Here is a 13,828-nt window from a genome sequence, read left to right on the forward strand (position 1 = left end):
TCACTTGCTTGTCAGCAGACTCAGCAAGTGAACCGAAGAATCGATTCAATGAATCGGTTCATTTCAGTGAGTAACTCGAAATGAACCGATTCATTTAAAAGAATCGAACTTCCCATCACTACACTGTGCTCGTTACGTCACTACGATTATACTAGAGTAAACCAATAAGGGAAGCCGTGGTTGCAACCAATCCAGCGGAGAACTGAACAAAGGGACAACCTGATTGGTTCCACGTTTGCTATCACGTGATCGATAGCTTGCCAATGTACAGTTAGGAGAAGGCTGGTGTCTGGAAAGTTCCCGCCAAGTCTTAGTGCGCGGCTTAAGCTAGCAGGAAAAGAGATTTTACGTAGGACAATTAGGTAGAAATAGTCAGGATACTCAAATGCCGGGAAAAGAGGAAAGCGGAGTGGTGGACGAGATTGCTGAGAAAGGAAGTAAAAGCTTGTCTGGTGAGTTAAGCTTTTCACAACCCTCACAGGCCATGGCGGGTGCTGTCCTAAAATAAGATGTGGAGACTGAGCGGAAGTAAAGCAAGTGTAGTCTGGAGGTCATTTGCATAGTAATAGACGTTTTTATTTAATGTGTATACTATTGTAACATTTCCCATATACTTGAATGGAGGTCCATCTGGCGATACCCGTACGTACGCTTACCTGTGCGACTTAACCCTTTCTTGGATTAGACATCTAGCACTTTCATTGCACACTAAGTCCTGTTCTCTGTAAACAGTTCGAGGGATCAATTCTGTTTGCTAATCATGTTTTGTGTTTTTCTTACACATTGCAACCAGATTTTGATCGCGCAAACGTACGTTTCCTATATTTATGCAACAAAAGGCTGCAAGATCGCCTAGTGGTTGCTGTGTGTATGGCAAGTTACCTACCACTGATGGTTTGTCTTGCATTCTAAGGATTGTTGCACTTGCTTGTGAGATAATAAATAGTTGATGTGTATATATAATGCCCTATTTTTTTTTTTTACAATGGTAAGAAGATGGTATATTTTCAATATCCATTTTAATGTAGACCTCATCTTAATCAATACGTTTTTGCGCAAAATGAACAGAATTGCCTTCCTGTTATAAAAAACACATTTACAAATGCTTGTTGTGCTCTGCCTGCAATGAGATTAAAGTGGAGTTCCACCCTAAATTTATACTTTCCTCCAGCTTCTCGCTCCGGGTCACCTGAAAAGCAAATGGATAATCGCATTTTTTTTTTTTTTATTTACCTCGTAGAGAAGAAAATATACTCAGCTTAATTCCTTCTTCCTCCCCTCTGTGGCCACGGCCCGTCGTCACTTCCTGGCTTTGCAATGATTCCTGGGAGCTGAACGTCATCGCTCCCAGGAATCATTGCGCCTGCACTGCCCCCGACGTCAGTTCCGGGGCGCGCACGTCATTCCCTTCTAAACAGCTTCTGGGCATGCCCAGAAGCTGTGCAGGGATGATGCGCGCGCACCGGAACTGACGTCAGGGCCGGCGCAGTGCATCGTGGGACCGAAGAAGACGGAAGAGGACGCAGAAGAGGATCGCGCTGGCTTCAAGCTGCCCACACCTGAGATGGCAGCGCTGGACAATACATTTTCAAGGTAGGTATTTGTCCTAAAAGGTAAGTGCAACCCGGGACAGATCAGAGGCTAGCCATTGTGGAATGTACTAGCCCTGACTGTCCCGGGGGGTATTTTTATTTAAAAAAAAAAGTATTCCAGGGTGGAACTCCGCTTTAAGCTGTGGTGTGCTGCTCATTGTCATGTGACCCTCCAGTCATGTGACTAGCTTCTCCTTGAATCAGTTCTTTTGTAAGCTCTAAGCAGAGAGCATGCCATGGTACATCTAATGGCTCGTTTCCACTGAGCTTTCTGGTATGGTATGGTTCGGTACGGTACGCTATTTGTGCCGTTTCCATTATGAATGGTACCCTAATTCCGTACCTTACCACTTTTTGGTACCCTTTCGTTGGGGTACCAAGCGCATTAGTACCGTACCAACAGGGTGGAGCTACACTCTGCAGAACTTTGATTGGTTGACAGAGAATAGTCTATCACAGCTTTCCTGCTACACCACCCCTATCATGAAAGGGTACTATTGGCAGTGGAAGCGCAATGTGTACCGTTCCGAACCGTACCGTACCACTCAGTGGAAACGAGGCATTAGGTTCTCTATCTACCGTGGCCTGTAGTTCATGAATGTGCTGTAAAACACAGGCTGTAATGAGGAGTTGACTTGACTTGTCCAGTAGACCTCTGGAAGGTTTTATTTCCCCCCCCCCCCCCCCCCCCCCCTTGCATAACCAGACTATTTTTTGCTATTCACCACTGTGCTACTTTAACTGGTGGTTGCGTGATCAATGTAACACGGTAGGCAAATTAAATTTTATACTTCATAAATGGTGGTATTTGATCTCCAATTTTATTTCTGTTATATAAATAGGGAAAAAAACAAAAGTCTTGGGGAAAAACAGTATATTCTAATATATAGGATGACGGAGCCTGGAGTTGTAGGAGGAGAGGAGCCGCCGCTTTAGGGTCGCAGGATTGGTTATGCCACCCACCACTGCCCCTTTTTTCTACAATATTCCTTTTTTGTGGGCCCTCTTTATTTTACAGGCCTGCCCGAATGATGATTTTTGGCTCGCTACTACCGTAGTTTTATTAATCTATCAAGTTCTTTTTCTCGGCTCTATTCCCTGACCACAACGAATTATATACAATAAAAATCACGTTTAATAAATTTAGGACGAAATGTATTCTGCTACATCTTAGGGGGAAAAAAAAAATCCCAATAAGTGTATGTTCATTAGTTTGTGTGTAAATTTTATTGTGTCTTCAAATGATTGTGTGTATGTATGTATATGTGTGTATATATATATATATATATATATATATATATATATATATATATATATATATATATATATATATATATATATATATATATATATATATATATATATATGTGTATTATTTTAGTGGTGCACCAAATTTTCGGGCGAAAAATTAATGCCCGCAATGCAGAGGAAGTGCACCGAGCGAGCGGCCGCTAATAGCTGAGCCCATCACTTCCCTGTCAGACGGGTATCTCCGCTTTGTTCCTCCACTGGGCGCTTTAGTGTGAGCTATACTGGTTGCTAGGATGGCCAGCCGACTGGCGTCTAGCAACCAGTGACGTCCTAGTTCTGCGCCATCCCAAGTCCTACACTGTGACCGTCTGTCATCCCATGTCTGATCATGACATTGGCTGCCCTCTCCATTCCTGGGCCAGGCCCAGACTCTCCGCAGCATTTCCAGTGCTTATCCCAGTCCTGGCTCCTCTGCAGCTCCCCGTTCTATCCTATACAGCCCATTTGTAGGGATGGGAACCAGCTACGCTGAGCAGAGGGGGGGACGAGGAGGTGGCACACAGCTCCTACCGGACACACTACCAGTCCGATCCTGCTCCAGTCCATGGAGAACAACGGGCGGTATGCGGGGCATGTGATCGAAGCACTGCCACTACCCCGGAGGGATTTTTGGGCGATATGCAGCTCCATTGATATGGTAGCTGGTGAGTGTAGAGCTGCAAACACCGGACACCCCCAACACCAAGGTGAGTCTCTATTACTGACCAGCACTGCTGAACCCCACCTTGAGTGATGTGCCCGATCGGTGTATAGAGACGGGGAGTCAGGACAGTCAGAGTATCATCTCGCTGTACCACACCTTCTTTCACTCTCAGCAGGTCTAGAGAACATAAAGTGAGCAAAATTTAGGTATTTCATTATTATTCTTCTAATAGCAGAAATTCTGCCTTCCCCCAAGGTTCCACTGCACCCTCATTTCATATAGAGGATTGTAGTGTACTGCCTTTAATCAGAAATCAATATTACTGCACAACAGTATGATGGAAGAGCTTGAGATACGGAATGCCTCTATCTAATAAATGACTCTCACTCTTTATCCACATGTCTGCTTATCCATCTTTCCTAGAGACAGTGTGAATTGGCCAATATTCCAGGTTCAATTAGAGTGATTGACCCAGCTAGTCAGAGGAGAGCCCTGTAGGTCACATAGGAGAACAGGGCTGTAATCCTACAACAGGAAAGATTTGATATTTATGTCAGCTATAGCAGCTCAATATTAAGTTACAGGATAATGGTGCGCTACAGCCTGCCCTGAACCTGTTACTCTCGAATGAGCAGCATCCGTTCGATACTATTTTCCTCTTTTGCTCTGTTTAGATTGAGCAATCAATAGCGAGGATGTCTTCAGGCTTCACCGAAATGAAAATTCTGGGCAGAAACCTAAAATTCAGGATGCCCTTGGCCGAAAACCGAAAATGACTTTTTTTTCCCCCCAAATGATTTCAAAATGGATAGAACAGGGGCATACACCAGAAACAGTCAGCGATGTGCACCTGTAGCTGACACCCTGTTGCAGTATATGTACTGTGACGGGTTGGCAAGTGGTTCATTTAATTGCCAATGGTATTTGTATTAAGCAGCATGAGGGGGTTAATGTATTGTCACTGATGCATTAGTGACCGACCGGTGGCAGTTAATTAACCCCTTTGTGCTTTATTAGTGGCACCAGTGTTAACACTGGCTGCCCTGATACTGGCTGCACTAATGTAGCTCAAAGGGGTTAATTAACTGCCACTGGTTGGTCACTAATGCATCAGTGACCACCAGTGGCAATACATTAACCCCCTCATGCTGCATAATACAAATACCATTGGTAATTAACCTCACCTCAGCGCCCCCTATTCGTCGATCTGTGCCATAAGTCCCATGCCTGTTTCAGCTTGGAAACATGGCTGCTAAGATTCATTTTTGCTCTGTTGGCTTGAGGCTCTGAGGAAGAGGCACGGCCTCGAAACGCGTCAGCCCTCTGCTTCCAGTAAAGACTTTGATCCTCTGGCAGGAGGCAGATTTATGGAATTGATGTGCTTGAATTTCACGATTGTTTGTGAGTAGCTGATTTTAATTTTATCTAAATAAACTCGCTGAGGATAATGCGCTAGGCTGGTGCGCCCTTTTCTTTGCTTTGTATTTTCAGTGTTTGGTCGACCGCCCTGGTCGTAAGGGGCAGCAAAGCCTAGCCATCATGGATGCCTAATATCAGCATGAGTTCAGGGATTGAGGCAGCCTGAGGACCAGGTTCCGAGCGCAGGAAAAGGGAGTGCTGTATAGCACTTATCTTTTTTGGAATTCATTTTTGCTTTACTGGCTTTGCAGCCCAGTTTTGATGAAACGCTCATTATAGTCTCTAAAGAGAGCTTGGACAACAAAGCAGATTGCTTAAATTTCCTGCGTTTTTGCAAAAATGTATTTTTTGGAAAGGCTGGTGCTGGCAGCTGAGCCAGTAGTGGGGATCAGTGCTCATGGGGGTAGGTATGAGGTGAGTTAAAGTAGGCACGTCCCTGACAAAGGGGGGAAAAAAAAAAATCTGCTTAAAGCGGAGTTCCACCCTGGGAATACTTTTTTTAATAAAAATACCCCCGGGACAGTCAGGGCTAGTACATTCCACAATGGCTAGCCTCTGATCTGTCCTGGGTTGCACTTACTTTTAGAAGAAATACTTACCTTGAAAAAGTATTGTCCAGTGCTGCCATCTTAGGTGTGGGCAGCTTGAAGCCAGCGTGATCCTCTTCTGCGTCCTCTTCCGTCTTCTTCGGTCCCACGATCCCCTGCGCCGGCCCCGCCGTCACTTCCGGTGCCACAGCGTCATCCCTGCACAGCTTCTGGGCATGCCCAGAAGCTGTTTAGCAAGGTATGACGGCGCCTGCACCGGAACTGACGTCGGGGCCGGTGCAGTCGCATTGGTTCCTGGGAGCGATGATGTTCAGCTCCCAGGAATCATTGCAAGCCAGGAGGTGACGACTCGCCGTGGCCGCCGAGGGGAGGAAGTAAGGTAAGTATATTCTAAACAAGGTAAGTAAAAAAAAAAAAAAAAATTGCGATATCAATTTGTTTTTCAGGTGACCCCGGGCATGAAGATGGAGGCAAGTTTAATTTTAGGGTGGCACTCCGCTTTAACTGATGGAAAAAAAAAAAACCATGTCTGAGCCAGGGGGTTGCACTGCATTCCATAAGTAATAAGTACAGCTTGACAAACACTCGCCGGGTGCAGCTCAGCGCCTCTTGAAAATATATATGTGTGAGAATGTGATAACCGCATCTAAGGGGGATAAGCTATAGCTGCATGAAGAATACAATGTTGCCATCAATCACATCTCAGTAGATCTGCACTGGGTTTAGGAGGAAGCTTCTGTACTGTGTGTGTATGTGTATGTATGTATATGTGTATATATATATATATATATATATATATATATATATATATATATATATATATATATATAATATATACTTTTTTTTTTTTTATTATATTATGATTTTGTGTTTCAAACTTTATCATACCCGAGATGTTATAAAGAGGAACGCACAGGTAAAAAAAATCATGTAAATAGTTGGTTTGGGCTGCTTATCTTTAAGAGTTACATGCAAAATAATGGTACCGCTTTCAGCATCTAAAATTGCAAACAATCATACTGCCAGGGAGGTTAAGGTTATTATCCGATTAATTGAAACAATAATCGGCTAGCTAATCGATTATGAAAATGATCGTTGCAGCCCTATAAGCATTGTGTATTCTCGGTTCACAGGGTACTGTCAGAGGCTGTAAAAAGGGAATGAAAAGGTCATAGAGGGTCCCCTTTTTCTCTCATTTACTAAAAGAGGAGGTTCCCTTTTGATGAGGCTAAGTGCCCAGGTTTGGAACAAGCGGCCCAAACTTAATGCTGCTTTCTCCTAAGTTTCTCATAATACGGATCTAGCATTCAAAGACATGGGGAGTCCTGAAGGACACCATGGCTAAAAGAGCTGATTCTTTGTTAAATATAGGCTTGGGACTCTACGCTAACTAACCTTAACCACTTCCTGCCCGCCCTATTACAGATTGACGGCGGGAATGTGGTTGTTAACCTGACCCGACGTCGTATGACAGCGGGCAGGATAACAAGCTGCTGCGCGCTCCTGAGTGCGCGCACAGCAGCGATCGGGCATGTAATGTGTCCCTCGGACACAGCGCATACCCGATCAGGGTAAACAGCCAATAAAAATTGTCTGTTTACCACGTGATTGGCTGTGTCCAATCACAGCTGGTCGCAACATTGGAGCCGTTACTACTGATCATAGCTGTTCTCCTCACACACACCGATCGTGTGAGAACAGCAGAGATCAGTGAGTAAAACATCTTTACAGTAAAAAGTGCACTTCACAGCCCCCCCCCCCCCCAATAAAGAGGACCTGTCAACTAGTGTCACAGCCCATCTGTCTCATCTGGATCTGTCAGCACATCTGGATCATCTGTCAGCACATCCAACAGCCCACCAGTACTGTCAGTACCCATCAGTACCGCCAGTATGCCTAAAAGGCTTTTCACAGCAGAGGAGGCATATGAAGTGCTAGCCATGTCGGATGATGAGAGCGCCGGGGAGCTCGTATCATCTGATACTGGTTCGGAATACGAGCCAGTGGAGGATAGCGGATCAGACCTTGAATCCGAGGAGGAAACAGTCCCTCCTCCTAAAAGGATAAGGAGAGTAAGCCCAGAACACCTTCCTACAACTAACAGCACCAACACCGCCGCAGCTAGACTCCCAAGAAGAGGATCCCAGTACCAGCACTGGAATAAAGAGTGCAACCCGAAGAAGCCGGGCCCAAACCCACCTTCCCGATGCCCTGGCAAACCCCGTATGGTTGCCTGCCAGCTCAGGATCAACTATTATTCCCCCCCTTTCACCGCACAGCCAGGTATGCAGCCCAACACTTCCAATTTTTCCCTATTAGATTATTTTTATTTATTTTTTCCCTAAGATTTGCTGCTGTACATGGTGGACCAAACAAACCTTTATGCAGATCAATTTATTGCCTCCAACCCCAATTCTTCCTATGCCCATATGTTCAATTGGCGCTGTCTTACAATGGACGAATTTAAAATATTTATGGGACTTAAGGCCCGTACACACGTACCGATCGTCGGCATACAAACGTCGGTGGACGAAGGATCTGCCGATTGTACGCGTGTTAGTATGGTGCCTCCGACAGATGTCTGCGCACAATCCGCGGACAAAAGTCTTTCGTGCAAACATGAAAATATTTGTATGCCGACACCAGAACGGACGATTGTTCGCCTGTCAGTACACAATTCGGCCGACAGACCGCAGATTTGCAAGACTGGGCATGCTCAGAAAATAGAAAACACAGGGAAAGTTAACCATTACATGACATCACTTCTGCAGTCGGCGGACAAAATTCTTGTGCTGTCCTTGTGCTGTCTTTGCACTTTTCAGCAGACACCGACATCCCGGGGAGAAAAGAGGAACATTTGTAAGCCGACCATCGGTACGTGTGTACGGGGCTTAACACTCAATATGGGGCTTTCTAAGAAGAATGAAGTCCATGCCTACTGGTCCTGCTGCCCCATCCACCACATGCCTCCTTTTTTCCTGTCATGTCCAGATCACGGAATGACATGATCATGCGCTTCCTCCATTTCAATGACAATTCACAGTGCCCTCCCAGAGATCATCCCAACCACGACAAACTATATAAATTGCGCCCCCAAATTATTTTTTTCAAAAATTTTCGGAAGTGTATGTCCCAGGCAAAAACATCTGTGTTGATGAATTCCTTCTTCATTATACTGGCCGGCTGCACTTCGAGCAATACATGCCAAATAAGAGAGCCAGGTATGGGGTGAAAATGAACAAGCTATGCGAGAGGAGAGAGCCACTGGGTATGTCTATACCTTTCGTGTGTATGAAGGCAAAGACTCTAAGCTCCAGCCCCCCGAATGCCTAACATACATTGGAACCAGTGGGAAAATTGTCTGGGACCTGGCATACCCCCTGTTCAAAAAAGGATACAATCTTAATGTAGACAATTATTACACCAGCCTGCCCCTTTTTCGTCACCTGTACCTTGAACAAACCCTTGCCTGTGGTACCAGCAGAAAAAATAGGAAGGGGTTCCCACAAACTTTGGTCCAAAAAAATCTACAACAGGGGGGAACCGCTTTTATGAGGAAGTGTTGGCCATGAAGTGGAGGGACACGAAAGATGTTTTCATCTTGTCCACCATCCACAATGATACCTTGGTGGAGATTCCCAGAAGACGTGGCCCCATTACAAAGCCGGTATGCGTCCACGAATATAATTTGTTCATGGGGGGTGGATTTAAATGACCAGATGCTGCAACCCTACTTATCAACCCGAAAGTCCCGTTACTGGTACAAAAAAGTCGCATTTTACCTTTTTCATATGGCCATGTACAATTCCTTTGTCTGCCATGAAAAAACACCAGGAAACCAACACATCACCTACCTCAAGTACATTGAAGACATCATCACTGCCCTAATATACCAACAAGGACCGGCCCCAGCATGCATTCTCTCTGATTGTGTGAGTAGACTTCACGAGCTACATTTTCCCTATAACATTCCGCCCACAAAATAAGGAAGAAGGCGCCAAAAGAGATGTTGTGTGTGCAGCAGAAATGGAATTAGAAGAGACACTAGTTTTCATTGTCCCTCGATAAATACTCTCTATAATCCAAGTGTAAAATGCAATAAAGTGCGGTGATCAATAAAAAAAAAAAAAAAAAAATAAATAAATAAATATATATATATATATATATATATATATATATATATATATATATATATATATATATATATATATATATATAGTATATCTTGTGCAATTTAGCAATCCATGTGCTATATATATATATATATATATATATATATATATATATATATATATATATATATATATATATATATATATATATATATATATATATATAAAAAACTTGTGCAATTAATGGTCCATATATAGTAAATAAAATCAGTGCAGTGATTATTAAAAGTTCATCTGTGTGTTTAAAATGAAATAGGTACGGTGATCTAATGAAGTTCGTCCGTGCACTTATACTAAAGTGACAATTAGTGACTCTCTAGGACAAAAATGTGGATATCCAGTGCTGTGAGCTGTGATATAATAGGAGCAGTGGCCGCTCACCACACTGCACCTTTTCAGGCGCTTTAAGATGGTCTCTGACCCTGGGGTAGAACGCTGGACTCCTCCAGTACCTTAGTGTGCTCTGATCCTCACCCTTTGATCCACAGCTCAGTCCCGGATTGGATGCAGCGATACCAGTATTTTCCCAAAAAAAGAGAATGATGCCCAAATAGTGAAGTATGTATAACCTTGCTTTATTCGTTGAAATCAGGGAAAAAAAAAACACTTACATTTGCATGAAGATAAGTAGGCAGAAACGAGAAAATGTTGCCGCACTCTTGCGGTGTGATTCCAGGATACTTTGGGCTACGGCCGTCAAACCGGAAGTCGACGTCACCCAATGCCTCCCGACGCGTTGCGTCACAGATCACGTGACTTTCTCAAGGGATTTGTTTACATTAGCTGCCTGCCTTTCTCCCTCTCCAGCGGGAGATCGCGAGTGACCGGCGGACATCTGAGCCACTGGTCACTCGCGCTGGGATGGCGGTGAACGAGCAGGGGAGGGAGCGGGCCTCAGGCGGCGCGCGCTCGCCCCCTATTGGCTTGCGGACGAGTGACCTACCTATACGTCACTTTGCCCAGGGGGGGCTGACCGACGCGGTTTAACATGTTCCCTCAATCTTGTACGCAATTCTCTCGTTCTGCCTACATATTGTAGTTCACATTCAAGTAAATATTTCACATGGGTGCTGCTACATGTTATAAATTTATCAATTTTATATACCCGATTAGTGGAATTGGACTGGAAATGTGTTTTCCTTTCAAGATTTATTAGTGTGGCAGGTAATGCATCCTCCGCATCTAAAAAATCCTATTTGGTCCAAAAAAGTGACTTTTTTTTTTTTTTTTTTTTTTTTTTTTATGGGGGTCTGGAATACTTTTTAACACTTTCTTTTAACCACTTACCGCAAAGTAACGTATATTTACATCTGCTGACTTTGTGGGGTTATACCGGGATGATGCCTCTAGCTGGAGGCATCACCCTGGTCCTGTTTATAGCCGGCGGTAACTACCGATGCGGCTCGGGAGCCGCTCGATCGTTACCCTGGCGAGCGTGGCGGGAGACCCGAGCGCCCAGCCGGCACGTCTGCTGGCTGGACGGAGTCCCGATCTAAGTCGGATGCTGCTTCAAATGGGTCTCCGATGACGTAACCCGGAGGCGTTGACGTCACGTCCGGGTTACTCTGCTGCTAAAGGCAGCAGATTCAAAAAATGAGTGTATTCAAAAATGCAGCTTTAGGTGTTTTGAACACATGGAAGTGTAGTGGAGGGGGGTCTAGGGTCTATTAGATCCTCGATCCCTCCAAAAGAGTACCTGTCACTGCATATTGCTGTCACAAGGGATGTTTTGATTGCTTGTGACAGCAATAAAAGTGATCTTGGGTTTTTAAAAGAAAAAAAAAAAAAATTTAGCCGCCCACTTCGCCGTTAGCTCGCGCACGAAAGAAAACGTATATGGAAGTCGAGCCGCAAATTAATTCACTGTTCAAACCACACGTGAAGTATCGCTGCGATCGCCAGAGCGTGAGCAAAAGTTCCCGTAGACGTCCAATGACGAAACGCGCAGGGCGGAACCATACGTCAACGTCACTTCCGGTTTGCAGCTCACCTTGTGTGGAATGCGGAAGCTCCACATCGCTGCATACACGCTCTGAATTGATCTGCTACAGCACAACCGTGAGTCACTGCTGCTCCCGTTTGTAATTTTAATTACATACTACGCTATGAGGTGTTCTTTTTTGCACTCAGATGGGATCCACCGGTCCGTAAGGATATATTGATGCCTTATCTGGGAGATTTTATTTTTTGCCGACCCTTTGAAGTCAGGATCAGTACCTTGTCAAGGGGTGAGTGCGACCTCTAGTGGAAGTTGGGATTTAAGCAACCGAAGCTCACTATCACCATTTTGGATTTGTTTAAAGCACATTTGTGGACACTTTTCACCTATATTTATTACTACTGTATATATACAATATACCTTATCTTGTCACACTTATTAAATATATTCACCTATCACTTTGTAATTTTTTTTATCATCCGGCCATATACTTCACAATCCTTATAACTGCACGATAATCCCTGGATATACATCATATCTTGCACCAGCACTTTATTTTGCACAGTTTTAATATATGGTCTGGATCACTGGTTGGTTTTATTATCTATATAAGGTAACGTCGTTTCCAACTACCTTCCCCCCCTCTTTATGTATATGGAAGTCGAGCCGCAAATTAAATCACTGTTCAAACCACACATGTGAGGTATCGCCGCGATGGCCAGAGCGTGAGCAAAAATTAAAAAAAAAAAAGAGCTACACTCCAACTCTAAACTGGTAACCGTTAAAACATTTTAAAGCGTCGCCTATTGAGATTTCTACTCACCGTAGTTTGTCGCCATTCCACGGGTGTGCGCAATTTTAAACCGTAATTTACTAAAAATACGCCCTCGGCCCTTGATGGTCTCATGTCAGACCTCAGATTCTGAGGCCGATGTGGTAGCCGGCGACGCAGATCCCCTTTTGGATGATGCGTCCCCGCATTCAGACTTTTCTGGCGCGGAAGAGGATGTTTCCACAACCGCCTTGGTACAGGTAAAGGCGCTGGTAGATGCTTTGATATCCTCAGTGATGGACACCCTAAAAATCAGGGATGCAATTTCTAAATTACAAGGAGCTCTGGTATCTTTTGGATCCCTCAGGGCAAAGGAGTCAGCCAAGGTTTTCCCTTGTCCCGAAGTCTTGTCCGCCTTAGTGGAGGAACAATGGCGGCGACGTAATAGGTAAAGCGGCAAAACTAGGATCAGTCATCATATTGGGGGACTTCAATTATCCCGACATTGACTGGGAAGAGGGGACTGCACACTCGCATAAGGCCCGGCTATTCACGGAAACCTTACAGGATAACTACATGTCGCAGTTGGTGGATTCCCCTACTAGAGAGAATGCTATCCTGGATTTATTGATCACTAATGACCCAGACATAATCTCGGAGGTAGGAGTCCAGGACAACCTGGGCTCTAGCGATCACAGGATGATCACATTTAGTCTAAATAACAATATAAAAAGGCAAGTGGGGAACATAAGAACCCTAAACTTCAGAAGGGCAGACTTTCCAAAATTGTACTCATTGATGGAAAGGGTAAACTGGGACCAAACCCTGGGATCACTGACCACAGAGGAAAAATGGGAATGCTTTAGAACAATATTAAGCAAAGGCATCTTGCAGTGCATTCCTATGGGGAATAAATTTAGAAGAGACAAAGCCAAACCTGGCTGGCTAAACCGTAGCGTTAAAAAACTTATTAGGGGAAAAAAATTGGCCTTCAAGAAATATAAATCAGAGGGCACCGTATCGGCCTTCCAGCAATACAAGGAGGAAAATAAGAAGTGTAAACACGAAATCAAGATGGCTAAAATCAACTTTGAGAGACAAATAGCGGAGGATAGTAAAAAAAACCCAAAGAAATTCTTTAAATATATCAACAGCAAAAAAACTAGGGCAGAGCATATTGCACACATAATTAGCGATGATGGGAGGATGGTTACAGAGGACATTGAAAAAGCAACCGTGCTGAATTCTTTTTTCTCGTCAGTCTTTACGCAGGAAAAGGAAGGGTACACTGACCATGACTGTATGGTTAGTAGTAATACACAGGACTTGCCACTATGGCTAACAGAGGGGGAAATCAGGGAAAGACTGGATAAACTTAACACAAACAAATCACCAGGCCCGGATGGCGTACATCCGAGAGTGCTCAAGGAAC

At 44.3% G+C, this 13,828-nt stretch overlaps 1 protein-coding gene across 1 annotated transcript in view; it reads left to right on the forward strand.

Moving 5' to 3' along the window:
- Positions 1 to 383: 383 nt before the first annotated feature.
- Positions 384 to 13,828, forward strand: part of CHAF1A (chromatin assembly factor 1 subunit A) — a gene marked incomplete at its 3' end in the record, with an annotated part of 442,221 nt that continues 428,776 nt past the window's right edge. The window contains exon 1 of the mRNA XM_082246912.1: positions 384 to 452. Within this exon, the coding sequence (XP_082103038.1) occupies positions 386 to 452 (67 nt within the window). The 5' untranslated portion in view covers positions 384 to 385. The remainder of the gene's footprint in view (positions 453 to 13,828) is intronic.

The sequence above is a fragment of the Pelophylax lessonae genome, assembly GCF_965119305.1.
Source record: "Pelophylax lessonae genome assembly, chromosome: 1".
Lineage (NCBI taxonomy): Eukaryota > Metazoa > Chordata > Amphibia > Anura > Ranidae > Pelophylax > Pelophylax lessonae.